The sequence below is a fragment of the Petaurus breviceps genome, unplaced genomic scaffold (assembly GCF_028583685.1).
Source record: "Petaurus breviceps papuanus isolate PSGF00001 unplaced genomic scaffold, PetGlider_PUasm1.0 186, whole genome shotgun sequence".
NCBI lineage: Eukaryota > Metazoa > Chordata > Mammalia > Diprotodontia > Petauridae > Petaurus > Petaurus breviceps.
Window position 1 is genome coordinate 1262781 of NW_027185798.1, and position 22464 is coordinate 1285244.

Below are 22464 nucleotides of genomic sequence, written 5' to 3' on the forward strand. Positions count from 1 at the left end.
CCATCCATCCATCCATCCATCCATCCATCCATCCATCCATCCATCCACCCTTCCGTCCATCCACCCATCCATTCATCCAAAGAGAAGCCCTCATCTCAGCAGAGGGGGGGATCTTTTTGTCACCCTTTTGAGTTAGTGCTGGAGAGGTGTGGGTGTGGGTGGGGAAAGGGGAGGCCTGCTTTGAAATTCCTTCCCCCTCTCCCCCCATACCCAGAGACCTTTAGTGCCATCCTGACCTTAGAGGGCCCACCCCAAGCCAACACTGGTGGGATCGCCCTGCTCACCCTGAGTGACACAGAGGACTCCCTACATTTCCTCCTGCTTTCCCAGGGGCTGTTGGATTATAAGAATGGTGGTGAGTGAGAAGAACTGGGCCAGGGCATTGGTGTGCCTTTGCCAGGATTTGAGGAAGACATTCCCTCCAGGAAGCCTCACATCTTCCTTCCAGGGATCCAGGAGGGAGGAGGGCGGGGCATGGGTATCTAGACTGTGGGCAAGGGGCCATGTAGAGAGCAGACAGGCCCCCTCCATATTTCTGCAGGATCTTCCCACACTCCCCTTCAGCTGCAGATTCAACACCAGGACCAGCTCCTCCGAGAGCTCCAGGCCAATGTCTCTGTCCATGTAAGTGTCCATGCCTGTGCTCCAACTCTCTCCCTCCGGCCCCAGCCCTGTCCTTCCATGCTCTTCCTCACTCTGTCTCCAGGAGCCTGGCTTTGCTGAGGTATTACCTGACCTTACGGCTCAGGAGATGCAGTGGCTGGCTCTGGGAGAGCTGCAGATATCTCTGGAGAGGAAGGAGGGCCCTGGTCCCCGGATCAGTGGGCACATCACCGCCAGGCAGAACTGTGACAGTGAGTGGCTGCCCTGGGGCCACCATCCACAGTTGGAGGGGCAATGGCCCTGGGAGAGGGAGTGCTAATGGGTTTTATGATCAATAGGAAGATGATGAAGGTGGAAGGGCCCATTCTAGGCCTGAGTGGGGAGAAGGCAGGGAGGAAGGCAAGTTGGCATCTCTCTGAGTTTTCAAGCCTGGGCTGAAGTTAATGGCCAAACCACTGCGGCTCATTCAGCAGAGGTGTGGTCCTGGTCATAGCCTGAGTCCTTCCTACCCCACTCCGGCCCCTCTCCATCTTTGTGTTTTTTCAAAGCCCTGCAAAGTGTCCTGTGTGGTGCAGATGCCTTGGTGCCAGTGGAGACTGGTGCAGCGGGCTCAGCCAGTCTCAGGCTTCTAGGGAATGGCTCTCTGCTTTATCAGGTTAGGGGCTACTAGGCAGGAGTGGGGGGATAGCCAGGGAGGCTGGGCATTTGAGGGTCTGGACTGCTGTGGTTGGAGGTCTGAGACTTCGTGTTCCCGACCCTCTCCCCCTCTGCATTTGGTCCCCGGCCCCCAGGTGCAGGTAGTTGGTACAGCCAGCGAGGTCACAACTGTGACCCTCGAGACCAAACCTCGGAGGAGGAACCAGCGCAGCGTCCTGTGCCAAATGACGAGGGGTCAACAAGAAGGGCGCATGGTGAGGGGATCCTGGGGAAGGAGAGGAGGTCTGGGATGCAGGTTCAGAGGAGCTCCCCCCGCCCTGGGCTGAGGAGGCTGAATGAGGGCTTCATTTTTTTTAAAGATTCTTTTTTTTTGGGGGGGGGGCAAGGCAATCAAGGTTAAGTAACTTGCCCAGGGTCACATGGCTAGTAGTGTCAAGTGTCTGAGGCTGGATTTGAACTCAGGTCCTCCATACTCCAGGGCTGGTACTCTATTCACTGCATCATCCAGCTCCCCCTAAGGGCTTCGTTTTTTTAAAAATGAATTTTTATTGACATATTTTGCTTTTACGTCATCTAAATCTCCCAATATATTCTTTCCCCTTCCCCTCCTAGAGAGACACTTTTGTAATGAAAAATAAAAAAGAGGAAAAAGGGGAAAAAAGTTCATCAACATTAACCAACAATTAACCAACCTGAAAAAGTCTGATGTTCTCTACAGTGTTACATTCACACCCAGAGTCCCCTAACTGAGTGGGGGTGTGTTTGTGCACACAGACTCATGCATGCCCACGCACTCAGGCATAAAGGCTGCCTCTTTATCTCTGCTGACCCACTCCTCTCCATCTCACCCCATGGGTTCCCCCTCCCCTGCCTGTATTTGCCAGGTCGTGGGCATGTGTCCAGGTCTAGGTGCCCGGGGAGTCCACATGCTGCTACAGAATGAGCTGTTTCTGAATGTGGGCACCAAGGACTTCCCTGAGGGAGAGCTACGTGGGCATGTTGCCACTGTGCCCTATAGTGGGTACACTGCCCGTCAAGATGGTGAGTACCACAGTGCTTTCCCCTTATGGTCAGGAGGATGAAGTGGTTGACTTTCAAGGCCTGTGGGTGGGCACCATGAGGTAGAATCTCCCTGTAGGGGCAGGCCAAGGTTGGTGCTCTGGGTTGTGGAAGCTGATCTCCTAACCTTTGTGCACCCCCTCCCTTTCTAGTGCTTCCTGTGCCCTTGGCAGGAGCTCTGGCCCTGCCCCCCATACGAAGCCAGGCTGCAGGGCATGCCTGGCTTTTCCTGGATGGGCACTGCCACCTACATTATGAAGTCCTGCTGGCTGGGCTTAGTGGTTCTGAGCAGGGCACTGTCACTGTCCACCTCATTGGCCCCCCTGGCCTCCCAGGGCCCCAACGCCTGCTGAAGGGGTTCTATGGTCCTGAGGTAAGTGAACTTGTCAAGGATTAATGGGCACCATTATATGGGCAAACAAGGAATGGTCCATGGGCCTCCAGGGAGGGATGAGTATGGATTTCATTCATTCTACACTGGCTGGGCCCCTTCTGGGGAGATGGAGGGCTTGTGGCTCCAGGGCAATGGAGGGAGCCCTGGATTTGCACTTGGAGGCCCTGGCTTAGAGACTGGCTGATCCGCCTCATGTCCTTGTCCCTTCTGCTTGTGTTTCCTCCTCTGTGAAATCAGAGGATTCCACCAGAAGACCTCTCATTCACTGGCAGGGGTGGGAGGATGTGGGTCTTAGAGGTCGAGGCTCTATTCTGTGTGATACTGAGATCCCCGGGCTTGGAGCTGGAGGGCCTGGGTGCACAGCCTGGCTTCACTTACCATGTGTGTCACCTTGAACAAGTTATTTTCTCTGTCCCTCAGTTCCTTTATCTGTAGAATTAAGGGGTTGGACTAGATGGTGTTTGAGGTCCCTTTAGTCTTTGACTCTGTGTTCCTGTGTCTGTAGGCCCAGGGGATTGTCAAGGACCTGGAGTCTGAGTTACTGCATCATCTCTCCCAAGGTAGGGCCTTCCTGCTGGTTAGCACCAAGAGCAGCCCCCGTGGGGAGCTTCGGGGACAGGTAGGCTTTGCAGCAGGCCAGGGAGAGGGGGATGGGAGGGAGGGAGACCTCTGGATCTATCTGCTGGTGATTCCTCTCCAACCAGGTACATATCCCCAACCAGTGTGAGGTGGGCAGCCTGCGGCTGGCAGCACCCCTGCCCGAAAGGATGGCTCCTGACCTGACGGTGGCTGCAGCACCCATGAGATCCCTAAACCCTGAAGCCCCGCATGTGGCAGCGTCTGTGATGCCTGTGTCTGCGATGCCTGCGTCTGTGGGCCCAGTGGAGGCCCAGCCCATGCCAGAATCTTCTGTGTCAGCAGTCTCTAAGACGGGTGGGAGCGGACACCTCCGTGATCCCAACACTTGTTTCTTTGAGGGGCAGCAGCGCTCCCATGGATCCCGCTGGGCTCCCAACTATGATCCCGTCTGTTCTCTCTGCACCTGTCAGGTAAGGCAGCTGGATGGGAAGAGATTGGGAAGGAGGTAATGGGTGAGGTAAAGAAGGGACTGGAAATTAGGGAGACTGATGGCTTCACTTCCCCCTTTGCCATCTCTCCCTGACAGAGACGAACAGTGATCTGTGACCCCGTGGTGTGTCCGCCCCTGAGCTGCCTTCACCCTGTGCAGGCTCCAGACCAATGCTGCCCCATTTGTCCTAGTAACCAAACAGGGATGGGGGGAGGTGGAGGAACAGAGGAGAGGCACAGGAAGGGGAAGGGGGAAAAAGGAAGTTTGGAGGACAGGAGGAAGTTGACCCTCCCCTCCCTGCCTCTTTGACTTCACAGAAAAATTAGACATTGGAGACAGGCAAGGGCTGGATCGGAGTCGGGACCCAGGAGAAGGTGATGGAAGAACCAGGGTGGGGAGGAGGGGAAGGGGGAAAGAGGGAGCTGCTGGTGCCTCTAGGAGATGGGAGGACTGGGGAACAGAAGGGTATGAGAGAGAGCAGTGGGTGTGTGAAGTGCTCATTAAGGAAACCTGTTTCATTGGGGGAAAATCAAATCAACCTCCTGGAGTTCTCTTGACTCTGCCCCAGCCCCCGGCCCATCCCCTCCTTCAGGCTCATCTCTTGCCTAGACTGTGGGTAACAGGCTTCTAATGGGTCTTCTTCAGCCTTCTCCAATCAAAACAACATTTGTTAAGCACCTGCTGTGAGCAAGGCACCGGCACTGTACATACAAAAACCCACCAGTTCCTGCCTGCCTTCAGATGACTTCCACTCTACCAGAGGGGTAGTTCATCCAAAGTAATGCAAAGTCTGTTATTATTTTAAATTAAACCTTGATTTCTTTAATTTTTATAGAATTAAATTACCCCATGCATTACATTCCACCTCCCAAAGAGCCTTCCTTTAAGACAAAGCGTAAAAAAGAGAAGAAACCCCCTGCAGTTTAGCAAGCCTAACCAATACAATGCAAACAGCTGACATCATCTGACATTGGGGGACTCCGGGTGGTGCAGTGGGTGGGGTGCTGGAAGTTCAAATTCAGCCTCAGACACTCACTAGCTTCCTGGACAGGTCACTGAACCGCTGCCGGCCTCAGTTTCCTCAACTGTAAGATGGGTATAATGCCGATACCTCCCTTCCAGGGTTGTTGTGAGGATCAGCTGTGCTTGATAATAGCTGTAATGCAGTTAGCACAATGCTGGGCACAGAAATAGTGCTACATAAATGTTAGCCAAGGGGATGGTGATCATCATCTGCAGTGCTGTTCACTCACATTCTCCCACCTTGGGAAAGAGGTGGAAGGAGGTGCCTTCTCACCGTTCTTTGGGATCCAGTTTGGTGATGGTCATTTTACCACACTGGGCTTCAATTATTTCATTGTTGTTTACATTGTGGTCTTCGCTGTCTATTGTTTTCCTGGTTCTGTCGACTTCACTCTGTTTCAGTGTCCAGAAATCTTCCCAGGCCTTCTCTGTTGTCATTTTCTTTTTTGTTTCTTAGAGCACAATGTTATTCCATTCTATTCATGTACTACAACTTGCTTAGCTGTTCTCTAGTTTGGGGAAGGAGGGAAGGAGAGAGAGGGAGAGGGAGAGAGAGAGAGAGAGAGAGAGAGAGAGAGAGAGAGAGAGAGAGAGAAAGTTAGAGAAAGCCCTAACAGCTGGACAGATGAAGAAAGGTCTCATGTAGGAGGCAGCATAAGAGCTGTGTTTTGAAGGAATTGAGAGAGGCTACAGGAAGCTAGAAGTCAGGAGAGAATGCATTCCAAGTATGAGGGCCCACCTGAGCAAAGGCCTAGTTGGAAACAGGAAATGGAATGTCATAGATGGGGAATGGCTAGCAGACCATTTTGCCTAGAACTGAGAGTATGTGAAGGGGAAATAATAGGAAGTGAGGTTAGGTGGCTATCTAGTGGAATCCTATAAATGGCAGGCCAAGGATTTTGTATTTTATCCTAGAGTGAGGAATTCACTTTAGATTTTCGAGTAGGGAAGTGGCATAACTGGAACTGTGCTTTGGGAATACAGTTTGTTAGCTTTATGGAACATGGAAAGAAGAGAGACTGGAAAGGAGGGAGAACAATGATACTATAGTCCAGGAAAGAAGTGGTTGTGTTAGTGGAGAGAAAATGAGTGTGAGAGATGAATAGGCAAGACTTGGCAACTGACTGAATGTGGGGATTAAGAGAGGGGGAAGCCTGATGATTTTGTGGATTCAGACTCGGGCCACTGGAAGGATGGGGGTGCCCTCTTCTTCCTGTAGAAGGTAGAATGGGAGCTGTCTCCAAAGAAGCCTGGAGGCCAAGATGATGACATGGGGGACAGCCAGGAGGCAGAGTGTGGTGTGCTGGGAACAGCGAGGAGACCCTGCTCGCTGGCTTGTAGACCCAAATCATCTTAAGACACGCATCTGATCACATCATTCCTCTACTCCAAAGCCCATCCTGGCTCCTCACTGTCTCTCACGAGACAGTCTAACCTCTTTGAGCCTAGCATTTAAGACTTCCTGTTGTCTGGCTTTTATTTCCCTTTCCACATTACATCCCAGCCAAACTGTACTGCTCTGTAGTCTCGTTTCTTGTCCTGCCTCGTCTTACCTCTGGGCCTTTACTTGTGAAGAAAGGACTTTCATTTCTTTGCTGCTTGTTGAAGCCCTTCCCTTCTTTCAAGACCTCTCTCCTCAGCTGCCCCTTCCCAGAAGCCTTTCCCAGTCTCCATCTTCAGATTTCGCCTAATCCTTTCTATAGCCCTCCCTTCGGTACTCACTACATTCTACCTCATCATATTGGTGACCCCTCTTCCCTGCTGAGGACTATAAGCTCTTTGAGGGCACAGTCTGTTGTTTTTCCTCTGGATTCTATAAGTCAGTGGTAGCACAAGGATTTATTTGTGCTAGGAGCAGGGAAAGAACTCCGGAAAAGCAAGCATTCTCAAGGAGCTCATTCCCAGCACCTTGGACAGCACCTGGGCGCCTAGTAGGTGCTTACCAAAGGTTTCTAGAATTTCAATTTGACTTGTCTCCAGGATCAAAGATAAAATGTTTTGCTTATCATTTAAAGTCCTTCATCTCCCAACCTTTCTCTTCTTTTCATACTTTGTTCAACAACCCAGTGAGCAGGGCCTCCTTGCTGTTCCTGGCACATGGCACTCTACCCCCTGGCTGTCTCCTAGGTTATCATCTTGGCCTCTGGGCTTCCTTGAAGACAGCTCCCATTCTACCTTCTACAGGAGACCTCTCCTGGCCTCCCCCACTGTAGCACCCTCCTTCTGACTTTCCCTCTGACTTGTGTTAAATATACACAGTTACTGACCTGCTGCCATCCCCATTAGAAAGTCAGCTCCTTGAGAGTAAGGACTGTGTTTTTGCCTTTCCTTGTATGCTCTGTTCTTAGCACAGGGTCTGGCTTGTGGTAAGTGCTTAACAAATTCTTGACTGGCTGCCTTTGGTCTCCCCCTGAGGCTCCCTGGTCTTGACCTCGGAACCCATTTTCTCTGTGTAGGCTGCTACTTCGATGGTGACCGGAGCTGGCGTGCTGCAGGAACCCGTTGGCATCCTGTGGTTCCCCCCTTCGGTCTCATCAAGTGTGCTGTCTGCACCTGCAAGGTACGACTGTGATCCCATCTGGTGTCCAAACAGGTGATCTGTGGGTCTCCTGTCCTTCGAGGGCCTCAGCATGAGTCAGCACTCGCCATGGCCACTAGAGAAGCTGATTGATCTTGGGATGCATCAGGAGAGGGCTGGCCTCCAAGAACAAGGGGCGATGGTTCTGCCGGGCTCTGCCCTGCTCTCACCACATCTGGACTATTGTGTGCAGCTCTGTCAGGGCATTGACAAGCTGGAGTGTTGAGAGAAGGGCGGCCAGTGTGGCAAAGGGCCTGAGTCTTTGTCATTGGTGGAAGGAGCAGAGGATGTTTAGACAGGAGGGGAGCAGGGACTCAGGTAGGGGGTGTGGGGGCAAGGATGATGTCTTTGTTTTGATATCACTGGCCTCTACTGCCATTCTTGAAACATGGTAGTACTTAGTGAATGTTTGTTGCTTTGTATTAAGATGAAGTATTTGGGTGGGATGGGGCAAGTGGACCAGTTTGCCCCTTCAACCCTCCCTATCCCTTCCAACCCTGCTGATTCCCCTACAGGGAGCAACAGGGGAGGTACACTGTGAGAAGGTGCAATGCCCCCGACTAACCTGTGCCCAGCCTATCCGTGCCAATCCCACTGACTGCTGCAAACAGTGCCCAGGTGAGAGAGTCAGTAAGAGCCAAACTCCTGGAAGGGGAGCTCTCTGCCCCAAGGGATGGCTGGCATTGGGCCTTCAGCTCCTTGGCTGGGAGGGGGAGGGGTTCCTTCCCTACCTCTGAACCCTCCTCCTTTCTTGTCTCCTGTCCTGCCTCTGTACAGCGGGGTCTGGATCTCGGGCCTGGATGGGGGACCCCATGCAGTCAGATGGGCCGAGAGGCTGCCGCTTTGGGGGTCAGTGGTTCCCTGAGAGTCAGCGGTGGCACCCATCAGTGCCCCCCTTTGGGGAGATGACCTGCATCACATGCAGGTGTGGGGTGAGTTGTACATATGGGTGGGAGGGTTTAGTGGGGAGGACTGGTATGGGATACAAGGAAGGGCACAGAGATTAGGAGGAAGGGGACTGGGGGAGACAGGAGGAGCCCAAGGGTGTGGGAGGTGCCAAAGTGCCCGCAGGGTGACCTGCCTTGTGTCTTCTCCTGCCCCTAGGCTGGAGTGCCTCACTGTGAAAGGGATGACTGTCCCCCTGCCTTGGCTTGTGGCTCTGGGAAGGAAAATCGCTGTTGTTCGCACTGCTTGTCCCAAGGTAAATGCGGAATCCATGGAGGGGTTCCTGCTGACTTGTAGGGATTCAGGCTAAGTGGGGATCCAGAGAAGTGTTGGGAACAGGGAACAGCTGGGCTGCTGGGCCCCACCACCTCCCAATGTGTCTCCTGTAGCCTCTGAGACCAGGATGGAGCCGGAGCTGGAGATAGAAGCCGGAGAGTCATAGATGACGGACTGAACAAAGCCTGTACAAGAAGGCCCAGGGGTGAGGGGAGTGGGCAGCCAGACTGAGAGAGAGTTGGATGAGGAATACCATTCCATCTATGGGAAAACCAATGGCAGCAGAGGCCTCGGCTCTGCCACCCCCGGCTCCCACCTCTCTTGGGGACTTGTGTCCCAAGCTGGAGTCAGTCTCAGGCCCCCACACTGCATGGCCTGCCCCGCCTCTCCCCTCCCCCCAGGCACCTAACAGGCCCCTTCTGCTGGCCTTTTGGCCCCTTTGCCCCTCTCCTTTCTAACCCCTGTATATAGTGCCACTGGCTTTTTGGGATTTTTAATTTATCCTCACTCAGCACAAAGGCTCCTTTTCTCCCTCTCCTCCAACCTCACTGTCCTCGCCCTGAGCTGAGCAGAGTCATTACTGGAAATGTATATATTTATTAAAAAAATTTTTCAGTTCATGAGTCTGACATTGTCTTTTAGTTGAGGAGGAAGGGAGAGACATAGAGTGGGAGCTCTGGGCTGCAGGTCACTCGGGATGGGGCTGAGGTCTCCCAACTTGTTAGGGGCTGCTGGTTTTTCCTGCCTTCTGTCTTCAGAAATTGAAAGCCCAAAGAAAAAGGGAGGAGGCACAGTTTAGGGAGCTGCTGTGCCTGACATGGACTTGGGGGCTGTGGTTTGAGGGGTGCAGAGGAAAGCGAGGGAGCAGGATGGGTTATTCTGCACCTTGGCAGGCAAGGCACCTGTCTCCCACCTCCACCACTGGGTCTGTTGCCTTGGGCCCTTGGCCGGGGCTGTGGCTGGAGCTGCAGCCTGCCCTGAGCTTTCTGCCTCCCTCCTGGAAGCTGGGCCAGTGAAGTCCTCGAGCATGCTGGGCGGGCCCCATGAGTAACAGCTTGGCAAGAAGCCTGGCTGACCTGCTGGCTCTGCCAGCACACAGACAGGCAGTGAGAACTCCTCACTTGGAGCTGCCTAGGCCCAGAAGCAAGGCTCTACAGATGAAGTCGTCCAGTCTTTTCTCTCTTCTGGAAGCCAGCCTTGTTATGGTCGGGACAGGCTTGGGCCTAGAATCCACCATGGCCCAGCCTGGGCCTCAAGGAATCCTGGGCCAGTCACTTGTATACAAGTGATGCTTAGCTCTAATCCAATCCAATGCACATTTATTAAGCACTTACTGTATGCCAGCCACTATCCTATGTGCAAGAGATGCAATTAATAAAAAAACAGTCTCCACCCTGAAAGGGCTTATAATGGAAAGGAAACAACATACAGAAAGAGGTTTGAAAGCTGACCCCTGGCCCAGCGCCCCCAGTCCTAGAAGAGACAGGCCTGGTGCCTGCTTCTGGCAGTTTAGCTAGAAGGGCTGTGTGGACCAGGGGCAGGCTTAAACCTCTGCAAGGACAAGAGAAGAGCTGTGCAAACACCTCACAGACAGACCGAGAGCTCATTTACACTGGGGCTAGCCAGGTGCCAGGGGATAGCGAGAGGACCCAGGTTAGCCCTGGTCTTTTTTTTTTTAGCTTAAAATCATTTGTATCGATGACTTTTCCACATCATCTCCCTTTCCCAATGTTTTACCATTTGTTTTTCTGTCATTCCAGTCATGACCAACTCTCCATGACTCCATTTGGGATTTTTTTGGTAGAGATACTGGAGTGGTTAAAGGAGAGATCTTAGTTCCTGGTAGCAAAATCAGTCGAGAGAGTGTATTGTTGTGTGGGATTTCCTTCTCCAGATCATTTTACAGATGAGGAAACTGAGGGTGAAGGGACTTGCTTAGGGTGACACAGTAAGCATCTCACCTTAGATTTGTACTCAGGTCTTCCTGACTCCAGGCTCAGGACTCTATTCACTGTGCCACCTAGCAGCCTCTTTCCCAACATATTCCCAACTTAAGAAAAAGTTGTATTGATTATTTTCTTTCCCGTGTCTACTTTCTGTTCCCCTGTATTAACTAGTGCAATAATATGGAAACATTCTGTCTCAGCCTGCCACATGAAGTGTCAATCTTCCTGGTGCTTTTAGGACAAGATCTCAGTGGGGACTGTACTAACCCTTGTGTTTCAAAGAAACATGAAAATAATTATTAAGAAGAGACTTGGCTATCCTGAGGAAACTGAATGGTGGGACTGTATTTCAAGAACTGAGGAGAATCCAGGAGCAGAAATGATAGTTAAAGATGAATTGACAATGACCTTTCTCAAAACAGATACATTATAAATACTCATTTATCTTGCTGTTTCATTGCTGGTTACACTGTTGGTAAACAGTATAGCCAGTAACTTTGAAGTTTGTTTAAGCCTAAGAAATAAGGGAGTTTGATATATAGAAAAAATGAGCAAACAGGATTGTAGGATCATCGATTTCGGGCAGAAAGTGACCCTGTAGGTGTTTAGACTTCTCATTTTACAGATGAATAAACAAAGATTCAGAGAAGTTAAATGACTTAGGGGAAAAGACGTTTCTTTAGTTTATCAAAGAAATAATATGTAACAGTTTAGCAAACTTAAAAATTGTACTTAATGAACTGCAATGGGGTCTTAGCTAATTAGTGAGAGATGTCATTTTTAGTAATTAACATGAAAATATCCCATATCTCACTTGATCACTTTAGAAACTGGGATGAGAATAAATAAGGAAAATGTACTAGTAGCATGTAAAGAGAAAGGTGATTGCCCCACCTAGCTCTATGTGAAGGTTGGCTCTAAAACCTGATGTAAATGTACTTGGTTTTTATCCCTTTTGCTTCCAGGATAAGCACTATATAGAGTCAAACTGTGCATGTGTGGTCTACTCTATTACAGCATGTTCAGTGTGCCTGGGGGACAGAATGGCAACTGAAATGTGGCAGATCACCCACAAAGGCGTACTCAGGATTCGGACAAATTCACCATTAAACCCTTTTTACAGAAATAAAGTAAGACAAATAATTGGAGAGATATCAGTTATCCATTGTTGGACTATGCAATAGCATAATGATATTGCCAGAATCATTTTACAGATATAATACCGTATTAAACTGTCAATAGACAAAAAATGAAATTCCCGAAGCAACAAAACAAAAATATGTGGTTCCATTAAGATGTTTTTCTTACCAAATAGAACAAGCTTAGCAATGGTGCCCCCTTGGAAGAAGATCTGCCTTCTCAGAAAGTGAATGCACTTACCTCTTTTGGTTAGGGATTATCTTAATTCGGTCTCAGATAAACTAAAGGCCACAACTCTCGATTTGGATATTCCTTCTTGACTTAAATCAACAATACACTCTCACGACTGATTTAGCTACCAGGAATTAAGATCTCTCCGTTAATTGACTGAATCTTCTATTCAGGGGAATGGAGGCAAAGGATACCAGCCAAGGATATTATGATACTATTCATTCTTTGCTTTTACAACTTCTGAGGCCTTAACGTTGTTGGCTTCGGTAGTGAATGAAAGTCTTTCTGGGAGGCTGCCATATTTCAGTTGGCCACGGGAGGGCACTTAGCCTACAAGTGACAAGGCTGCTTTCCCTACCCATGACTTCTTCATTGGATAGGAGTTGTGAAGCTCTGCTGTTGGACAGGCTCATCCAGTTCAAGCCCATTATTTTGCAGATGAGGAAACTGAGGTCTGGGGGGTTAAATGACTTCTCCAAGATCAAAAGGTAGTAAATGACAGAAGTGGGACTTGAAATCGGATTTCAGACCCCATTACTGATCTTTACTGTACAGCAGCTGAGATAAGCAGTTTGGATTAGCACTCGAGAGTTGGGTCCAAAATCAATCTAGGGGACACAAGGAAATGACACTCGGAGCATGGCAAGTAAGAAGATGCCTAGGTTCTCCAGGAACTCTCTCAGAAGCCCTAATTCCGATTGGGGCCACCTTGTGCTAGGATCATGAGATTCTCTTCCGCCTTTCTACCATTACCTAGGTGGTAGTACAGTGGACAGAGCACCAGACTCTATGTAGTCAGGAAGACCTGAGTTCAAATCCATCTTCAGACACTTACAAGCTGTGTGACGCTGGACAAGTCACTTAACTTCTAACTTGCCCATAGTCCTAAAATCTGTGTCAAATAGAAGAATCAGACCCCAGGTTTTCCTGATCCCAGCTCTGATACTCTATCCACCATACTATGTATTCCAGATTCCAGCTAGAGAGTGTCCTTCTCTCACAAATGGGTGTCCATTATGTGGGTGCCAGAAGTCAGGAAGAGTAAAGGGAGAAGATAATAAGGAAAATGAGAAAAGGAAGGGGAAGGAAGTAGTGATGAGAGGATGGGGGAGAAAAGGTTGTTGTTACTTGAGAGGGGATAGAAAGAAAAATAGGGAAAAGATGAAAAATAGGAAGGAGACATGTGCTAAGGACACAGAAGAGTGAGAGCCGTGCAGCCTGTGGCCCTAAGGCCGGATCTGCCTGGGGAGGCTGAGGGAGGAAGAGTCTTGGAGGGCTGACTGACGACGCCTAATTGCTAAGAGACAGAATTAGTCTCTTAGCAATTTGGTTGCTGCTGTTGTTGCTTGTCTTTTGTACTTGAAGAGGGCCAAAGTGACATCACTACGGCAGGGTCAAAGTGCAGCGTGTCCCACTGTGGTTGATGATCAGACCGATATAAAGTGAGAAGGCTCTGCCGTAGGCCAGGCACCAAGAGTCTGCCTGAACATTTGGGATGGAGATGTCTCCGGATGTGTGCATCTCACATGTCATTGGAGCTACAGATGTTCTGCTCGGCTCCTGGAGCACAGTGCCTTCTCCGACTTGGGCACGTCATGTTGGGTCAGTGTCTCCTGTATCCCACCATCAATCCCAAAGTTCTTTAGAGAGACCTTGAGGTCTTGTACCTTGTCCTTGTGCCACTGTCTTCTGACCTCCATGTTACCTACTTGCCTTGTGCGGGTTCTCTGTAAAATAATCTTTTAGGTAAGCATATATTTGGCATTTGGACAAGGTGGCCAGCCCATTGGACTTGTGCCCTCTACAGTAGAGTCTGAGGGCCTGGCCGTTCAGCTCGAGGAAGGACCTTAGTGCCTGGTCCCTTGTTCTGCCAGATGATCTTCAGAATCTTTCTCAGATAATTCAGAGGGAAGTGGCTCAGTTACGGAATCTGGGATGAGCCACAGTTCATTAATAGCCAGGACCACGAGTAGCCTGGCCCTCTCAGTCTCTGCAGGGCTAGAGTGTCAGGAGGGGGTGGGCTAGAGCAGGCAGCCCAGCTGGCAGGATCTGAGAAGTGACAAAAGAGTGGGGGACACTGGCCAGACAGAGGGGAGAGCTCATGTCAGTGTCCCGATCAGAGAGGATGGAGCCCTTCCTCAAGCGGTGACAATCCAGCCCTTGGGAGCAGATGAGGCAGTTCACCCTGGAGATGCTGGCTGTGACAGGCTCAGCCAGATCCTGCAAAGCCTCTGAGTGGGCAGGGTGGGGGAAACCCAAGCAGTGGCTGGTCTATGCACTTCAGAGGCTCTGCCTTCTTGGGGGAGTCTGTTCTTGACACTCACTCTATGACCACATTCATAGAAATGAGGACCTCTGGTCCTTGGTTCTGTTTTCTTTCTTTTTTGAACTCTATTATGGCAAAAGGATTCTGCTATGGACTCTACTATAAGATGCTGGCATGCCTGGCAATGGCTCCTGGTTGTCCTGGGGCAAGAGACCATGGAGCTATTTGCAGCAGATATCTAGTGAAGATCTGGGAAGGTCTCACAGCTTGAGGAAGGGCTCCATCCTCTCTCATCTCTACCGTCTGCACAGTTACCACCACAGATGAGCTCCACTATCCCCAATATTGAATAGATTAGCAAGCATGGACTGGAATGACAGTTCTTGTATCACAGCATTTGGCAACATGTGATCATGTACACCTTCCTTATTATCAGTGGTCTGGGGGACATGGTGAGTTGAGGCTGGTTAGCCAGGCAGCAGGTGAAGCTGAAGCAGGCTTCCTCAGCCTTGGCCTTGGTCTTCCAAGGAACTCCCTGCTCTCCCTCTCCCATCCTGAGGGCAAGGATGTCCTGGAAGTCTGTTGCCACACCTTGCTGGTGTTCTCCATCATACTGATTGCTCTGGTGCTGGTGATTGAACTTTGGCTCCCTGACCAACCTGTGGTTTGGGGGTTCAAGACATGAATGATTCTCCTGTTTGGCTCATGGCGTGTCCTCCTGTCCATCCCTGGAGGCCAGATAAACCTGGAGATATCATGTTCCTCACCACCTTCTTCTGTTGGCATTTGATCCTGGATGCTTTGCTGATAGCTGGGATCTATGCACTCTGTAGCCTCTGGCACCATCGCTACCCACCTCAGCAGGGGTCAAAGAGTGCTGACCACCAGCTGTGCCCCACAGATACCAGCCCTGAGGAGCTAAAGAAGCTGCTAGTTGAGATGAATCAGGAGCATGGTAGGATCTAGGGTGAGACAGTTATGTGCTGTGCCTCTTCTCCATCATGGAAGGGGGAACATTTACTTGGTGTGTAGCATGGCAGAGAACCTTCCCCAGCCAGGAAGTATGGTTTTTCTTCAATAAAAAGGACAGCCGTGATCCAAACTTCTTGCTTTGTTTGGCTTTATGTGAGTGCACTTTCTTGACTCTCTCATGGGGATTTCTTTTTTTTTTTTTTAATTAAGCAATCAGGGTTAAGTAACTTGCTCAACGTTACACGGCCAGTTATTTCTGGGTGTGGTGCTGAGTGTCTGAGCCTGGGATTCGATCTCCAAGTCATTCTGACACTGGAGTCGGTGCTCTTACTCGCTGTGCTACCTGGCCGCCCCCTCTCATGGGGATTTCTGAAGACAGGGAGACCAAGGAGGAGGGGTTAGGACTGTCCTCTGACAAGTTGAGCTGTTTGGCCAGAGGGAGTCACAGTGTGGTAGAGAAGGTGGCAGGGATGGCTTCCCCTAAGGCAGATGAGAACAGGCTCCAAATCCCATCTCTCACATTTTACTGCCTGTGTGACCTTGGGTAAGTCAGTTAGCTTCTCTAAGACCCAGTTTCTTCAGCTTTAAAACAGCGCTCACCCTCATAGGACCTACTGTGTAGGGGGGTTGAAAGATCCAAATAAGGGGACTGGTGCAGAGTGCTTTGCACATGTGAAAGTCCCATAGAAGTGTTTGCTATAGTTGGTATGGACTGATAGGTACAAGTTGGGGCTGGTGTTCTGGGGGTCTCTGCTTCACTATTGGCACCAGAGGGGAAAGGGGTGGGGCACCAGGGAGGTAGGAAATCTTTCTCCCAGGCAGCATTAGCACAATGAACAGTTGTCTGCCTTTATAGGCAGCATATGAGAGAGGTACTGCCACCCTGTGTGATAAATGACATCCCCTTAACCAGACTCTCCCAGCACCAGTCCCTTCCCCTGGGAGTTCTGCTCTGGATGCTGGCCTCCACAATCCCCAAGCATTCCCTGGGTTTCTCATGCTCTTCCCACAGCCTTACCTTTTTCTCAGTGGGTTCAGTGTTTGCCAGGGAGAGTCAAGGCAGAAAGAGTCACAAGAGAGATAAGACAAGTGGGAAATGAGGAAGATGGGAGGGATAAAAGGGCATGAGAAGAGACAAAAAGATAGGAAAGGAGACAGCAGATGAGCAGCAATGAAAAAAGAGCTGGGGGAGAATCAGGGATGGGAAGTAAAGGTGTCTGGGAGCCCAGACCCAGAAGGGTGGAGTCAAGCCTAGAGGGGGAGGCAGGAGGCTGCGGGGTAGGCGCTCTGGGGAGAGGACCTTATTGTATTTTGTGGGTGGGGAGGACTGTAGCAATGCAGTTGGAATCAGATGGATTGAGTCTGAATGGCAGTTTGTGGTGTTAGGCAAATACTTTCCTTTGAGTGAGGAAGCAGCTGCACCAGGTGCTAGGCAGACTCCACTATGGTCTATTGACATCATGGCAGCAGCCATCAGTTTCCTTAGTAGCCTACTGGAATCTTCCAAGTTGAGGGGCTCATCTTCCAGTGTCCTCTCTGTTCACCTTAGTACCCTCCATGGGGTTTTCTTGGCAAAGATGCTGGAAGGGTTTCTTTCTATTTTCTTCTCCAGCTGCTTTGGTCAGAACTCTCCACTATGACCTGTCTCTCTTGAGTAACCCTTCATGGCCTGGCTAGGCCTAGTTTTGCTGAACTTCGCCAGCCCCTCTGCCACAATAAGACAGTGACCCAGGAGGGGATTTTCACGTGGAACCATCAGAAGCAGTTTGCTGTACAAGAGCCAAGGTTCCTTTGCTCCTAAAGAAGACAGAGGCTTGGTGACCATTTGTTGGATCTGATACAGTGGGGATTCTCTTGGAATGAGTATATATCCAATTCTCAATGGCTGCTGAGCCCCCAACTCTCAGGTTCCACTTTTCCTCTTTGTAAGTTTCTGTCATTGCACTTAGTTCTGCCCTCTGGGACCAAGTAGAACCAAGTGAATCTTGTTGTCAGGACTTTACCTATCAAAATACTTGAATGAAAGTCTAAGTCAAAATGAATGAAAATGATTGAAAATATAAAAAGGCCTTTATTAAGTTCTTTATGTTCCAGAAATGATGCTAAAGTGCTAGGGGCATTGATAGAAGTTAGCAAGGTCATCCTTGCCCTCAGGGAGCTTGTATTCCAACAGAGAAAGACAAAATAACATCAGGAAGGGATGTTCCAGAAAGACAAGGGATTGTTTTCTCCTGATGAGGAATGGTGGTGCTGATCAGAGTCCTGTTCTCTAAACCAGAGTTGGAAAGTGGACTAGAGGGTGGTTGCTACATGTCACAGTATAGCAAAGAGGGGCCTGGAAAGTGGTGGGGAGGCTTTGAGACTCCTTGATATGATAAAGTGAAATGACCACCTATGAAGTCCCAGGGCTATGGGCTGGGCCCTTCAGTTCTGGGTGGAAATGGAGGCTGGAGGGAGGCAATGTGGTAGAGAGATGACTGGGAGGTGGTATGGAGAGCTTGAGTCTCAGTAAGAAAATATGAAATGCTAGCCCATCAGAGAGTAGGGCCCATCAGAGAGCAGGGCTACAAGGGGAGGACCACAGAAGGAGGTGGAAGGATCACATTGTATAGTTGAAGTGCCCTGGACCCCATCACCAGTTATCCAATGGATTTTCTTATGATAACGTAATGGGGAATTGATCAATGAGAGTCCAGTCTTGGGAGCATGGGTATGTTTGCTGAGCCTGTTTGTTGGAATACACAACAGAAGGCCCCACTCTCTACTTGGGAGCATGTATAGGTAGGTTTTCTACAACTATTTCTGGTCTGCTTACTTCGTTTTTGATTGGCTGCTGATTCAGAAATGAGTGTAAGTAAAACAGATTCCCACTGGGGGCAACTCTGCCTCTTTCCTACCTGACTGCATTTGAGTGAGGAGGCTGTGAGATTGCTGCAAGCCTCCGGTGGACAGCGCCTGTGTCCTGCTCTTCTCTCCCCCCCCCCCCCCAGGTGGGCACGATCTTGCTTCCATCCCTCTTTCCTGTCTTAAGTGTCAGAGGTGGAATGGACCAGGCCGGAACCATGTGAGTTCCAAAGGTCAGGAGAGAACGAGAGGTTTGGGAGCTAGAGTTCATACCAGAGATGGAGGGCAGCCAGGGCCAATAAGAAGGGTGGCCTGAACTGGCCTCTTTGACCCAGCCCAGCCACAGTGACCAGAAGTTGGTTCCTGCGAGTAGGGAAGAAGCTCTGTCTATCAGCGGTGCCAACTTTGGAAGAGAACTTGGTAGGTCAAATGCTTTCGGTCAAGGAGGTCTGGGGCAGAGTGTGCCCTTGGTCCAGGGGATTCACTTCAGTTCTTCATCAGTGTCCCTTTTGTAGAACCTAGATGATGTTAATCCGTACAATGATATGGGAGTGCCAATCAATGGTACTGATGATATTGAGGAGACAATGACTGGGTGATTGGCATTACGGAACCCACTGGAATGGGGCTTTGATATGATAGTGGTAGAAAGTCATTTTAACTCCTCAGGTGTACCCCTAGAGCCTAAAGAGGCAGATGGAGCCAATAGCCCTCTGGGAACCCAGCTTATCAATGTGTGAGTTGGGATAAGGATCTCCCAAGTCTAACAGGTTACAATTGGAATAATACATGGAATGTTTATAGGACTTGAAAGTCAGCAAAATTCTTTCTAAACATTTCCTCATTTGAGCCTTCCAATGACGAGGTAGGCTGTAAGGCACTGCTCTCTTCATTTCAAAGATGAAGAAACAGGATTAGAGACCGCGTTCTTGAGGTGAAGACCTTGTCCAAGATAACCAAGTCAGCAGCTAGCGCAGGAAGGAGTTAAATAGCTCATTGTTGCCTTCAAGCCCAACGCTGCTCACTTAGCCACAGTTCGTTTTGCTGTGAGGATTGCACGCTGCCCTTATGCCACAGAAGCTCCTATTGTCACTGGTTAGAGGGTACCATGTATGGGGGAGAAAAGAGGGAGGAGAGAGGAGCTTGGAAAAAGAAAATATAAGAGGAAGCAAGCATGTGGGAGCCTGAAAGGGGATAGAAGGAAGACTGATTCGAAAGGGAAATATAGCCAAGCAATGACTCTTGGTCTGATGGGTGGTGACAGGAAGGAAGACAAGGGTGCCAGACCTGGTGGGTGAGTTTCATATTATGCTGATAACATCTGATTGCACATATTATTATCGTCTCAGTTCTTTTTGGTGTTGTATGTGGAAGTGCTTAAGCCCATTTAGGAACTCCAAACCAATTCCTTCCTGTCTCTCCAAGGTTAGCGGAGCTACAGTAGGCGGCTCAGCTGGCAGGATCTGGGAAGGTGGAAAAGAGCCAAGGCCTTTGGTAGAACCGAGAGGAGAGCTTCTGTCAATACCTTGGGAAGGGAGCATGCCTCAGAGGATGGAGTCTTTCCATGAGCTCTTCTAGTCCCACCCTTGGGAGCAGCCCAGGAAGGTGTGGAGACAGCTTAGAGGCATATTCGCTGAGTGGGCAGGCTGGGCAGGATCTCTGTCGCTCTGACACATTCGGCTTCTCCTTGGCAGCAGAAGCTCAGAATCTGCACTCCTCAGCCTTGTCCTTGCCTTTGGAGCTTCCATGGCTGACTTTGCGGGCCACTTCATTCCTGGGGTGGTTTTGTTTTTCTTTGGACTCTACTATGCCTTTTTGACTTCGATGGCCATCCTGAGGGGGCAGCGGCTCCTGATTCTGCCACTTCCTCCCCGGGATAAGAGAGCACAGGGCTGGCTCCAGCGGCTCCCTATGGAGGGTTTGGTGAAGATTACTGTCAGTATCCCTGGCATCCTAGGTGCTCTGTTCTATCCATTAGGCTCGAACAGGTTCGCCATCGTTGACTGGGAAGACCCTGAGCGGCGGTTCTTGAATCACAACACCTGGCAACATGTGACCATATATAGCTTCGTTTTCCTGACCGGTCTGGTGGACGTAGTGAGTCAGAGCTGTCTGGCCAGGCAGCGGGTGAAGCTGGAGCAGGCTGCCCTGGCCGTGGCCTTCCAAGGAACTGCCCTGCTCTTCCTCTCCCACACTGAGGGCAAGAGCGCCCTGGAAGTTCGTTGCCATATCTTGCTGGTGTTGCCCATCATACTGATTGCTCTGGTGCTGGTGATTGAACTTTGGTTCCCTGACCAGCCTGTGCTTTGGGTGTTCAAGACATGGATGACTCTCCTTTTTGGCTCATGGTGCGCTCAACTGTCAAGCTTTATCTTTTATCCAATTACTGGCCATCCCTGGAAGCCAGATAAACCTGGAGATATCATGTTTCTCACCACCTTCTTCTGTTGGCATTTGATCCTGGATGCTTTGCTGATAGCTGGGATCTATGCACTCTGTAGCCTCTGGCACCATCGCTACCCACCTCAGCAGGGGTCAAAGAGTGCTGACTACCAGCTGTGCCCCACAGATACCAGCCCTGAGGAGCTAAAGAAGCTGCTAGTTGAGATGAATCAGGAGCATGGTAGGATCTAGGGTGAGACAGTTATGTGCTGTGCCTCTTCTCCATCATGGAAGGGGGAACATTTACTTGGTGTGTAGCATGGCAGAGAACCTTCCCCAGCCAGGAAGTATGGTTTTTCTTCAATAAAAAGGACAGCCGTGATCCAAACTTCTTGCTTTGTTTGGCTTTATGTGAGTGCACTTTCTTGACTCTCTCATGGGGATTTCTGAAGACAGGGAGACCAAGGAGGAGGGGTTAGGACTGTCCTCTGACAAGTTGAGCTGTTTGGCCAGAGGGAGTCACAGTGTGGTAGAGAAGGTGGCAGGGATGGCTTCCCCTAAGGCAGATGAGAACAGGCTCCAAATCCCATCTCTCACATTTTACTGCCTGTGTGACCTTGGATAAGTCAGTTAGCTTCTCTAAGACCCAGTTTCTTCAGCTTTAAAACAGCGCTCACCCTCATAGGACCTACTGTGTAGGGGGGTTGAAAGATCCAAATAAGGGGACTGGTGCAGAGTGCTTTGCACATGTGAAAGTCCCATAGAAGTGTTTGCTATAGTTGGTATGGACTGATAGGTACAAGTTGGGACTGGTGCTGGGAGAGTCTGGTTAAGGGGATGTCATTCATCACACAGGGTGGCAGATCCTCTCTCACATGCTGCCTATAAAGGCAGACAATTGTTCATTGTGCTAATGCTGCCTGGGAGAAAGATTTCTTACCTCCCTGGTGCCCCACCCCTTTCCCCTCTGGTGCCAATAGTGAAGCAGAGACCCCCAGAACACCAGCCCCTTCCCCTGGGAGTTCTGCTCTGGCTGCTGGCCTCCACAACCCCAAGCATTCCCTGTTTTTCCTATAGCCTGTACCTTTTTCTCAGAGGTTCCAGTGTTTGTCAGGGGAGAGTCAAAGCAGGGGGAGGAAGAAGAGAGCCAAGGTAAGCAAGAAATGAGGAAGATGGGAGAGAGAGAGAAAAAGAGGATGGGCAAAGAGACAAAGGAGATAGCAGATCAGCAGTCATGAAGGAAGAGCTGGGGGGAGAATCAGGCATGGGAAGTAAAGGTGTCTGGGAGCCCAGACCCAGAAGGGTGGAGTCAAGCCTAGAGGGGGAGGCAGGAGGCTGCCATGTAGGTGCTCTGCAGAGAGGACCTTATTGTATTTTGGAGGGACTGTAGCAATGCAGTTGGAATCAGATGGACTGAGTTTGAATAGCAGTTTTGTGGTGTTAGGCAAATAATTTCCTTTCTCTGAGTGAAAAAGCATTTGCACCAGTAAAGACCTATGGTCTTTACTATACTCTATCAATACCATGGCATGGTAACAGCCATCCATTTCCTTCCCAGGACAAGAGATGACAAGGGTGACTACAGCAACTCCCCATCTATGGCTTGGTGAAGTAGGTTAGCTTCCTAGGTGCTTTCTTCTATCCATTAGGGTTGAACAGGCTTGCCCTCGTGGATGTAAAGAACCCTAAGGATAATTTCTATATCAAGAATTCTCCTCCCTACCCTGTTTCTGGCTTTCAGGATTTTGAAACCACGCAGTCATCTACTGTTGGTTCATCTTGGAACTTCTCTGAGGCTTCCTTGCCTTGGAAAATCTTAAGAAGATTGCCACAGGTCACAAGACCCATCTTCCTCTTCTCCCATTGGTGAATTTCTCTTGGGGTCTCCATTTTGTTGAAGGGCCCAGGGCACCAGCCTACCTTCATTGTTCTACTTGCCCTGTTCCTGGTTTTCTGGATCTCAAAACTATGCTTCTGCACAGGCTACCTCTATTCCTCCGCCTGTATCTCTCCTCCCCACCCCCATTTCAGTTCCCTTTTGGGTATTGTTTTCTCCCTTTAGAGTGTAAGCTCCTTGAG

The 22464-nt window shown here is 50.0% G+C and overlaps 2 protein-coding genes and 1 pseudogene across 2 annotated transcripts in view; all 3 read left to right on the forward strand.

Annotated features, from left to right (window-relative positions):
• The window catches only part of CHRD (chordin), a 12328-nt gene extending 3106 nt beyond the window's left edge, over positions 1-9222 (forward strand). Inside the window, exons 8-23 of the mRNA XM_069089346.1 lie at positions 215-355; positions 542-624; positions 707-854; positions 1152-1258; positions 1395-1514; positions 2145-2301; positions 2472-2692; positions 3219-3332; positions 3418-3762; positions 3879-3972; positions 4100-4156; positions 7262-7365; positions 7899-8001; positions 8161-8315; positions 8488-8584; positions 8718-9222. Coding sequence (XP_068945447.1) covers positions 215-355; positions 542-624; positions 707-854; positions 1152-1258; positions 1395-1514; positions 2145-2301; positions 2472-2692; positions 3219-3332; positions 3418-3762; positions 3879-3972; positions 4100-4156; positions 7262-7365; positions 7899-8001; positions 8161-8315; positions 8488-8584; positions 8718-8770 — 2099 coding nt within the window. The 3' untranslated portion in view covers positions 8771-9222. The remainder of the gene's footprint in view (positions 1-214; positions 356-541; positions 625-706; positions 855-1151; positions 1259-1394; positions 1515-2144; positions 2302-2471; positions 2693-3218; positions 3333-3417; positions 3763-3878; positions 3973-4099; positions 4157-7261; positions 7366-7898; positions 8002-8160; positions 8316-8487; positions 8585-8717) is intronic.
• A 4869-nt stretch (positions 9223-14091) lies between these two features.
• On the forward strand, positions 14092-15289 carry LOC138162022 (transmembrane epididymal protein 1A-like; annotated as a pseudogene).
• Positions 15290-19347: 4058 nt separating this feature from the next.
• On the forward strand, positions 19348-20773 carry LOC138162304 (transmembrane epididymal protein 1A-like). The gene has a single exon (XM_069089347.1). It carries the CDS (start codon positions 19750-19752, stop codon positions 20635-20637), a length of 888 nt encoding a protein of 295 aa, XP_068945448.1. The 5' UTR covers positions 19348-19749; the 3' UTR covers positions 20638-20773.
• The last annotated feature ends 1691 nt before the right edge of the window (positions 20774-22464 follow it).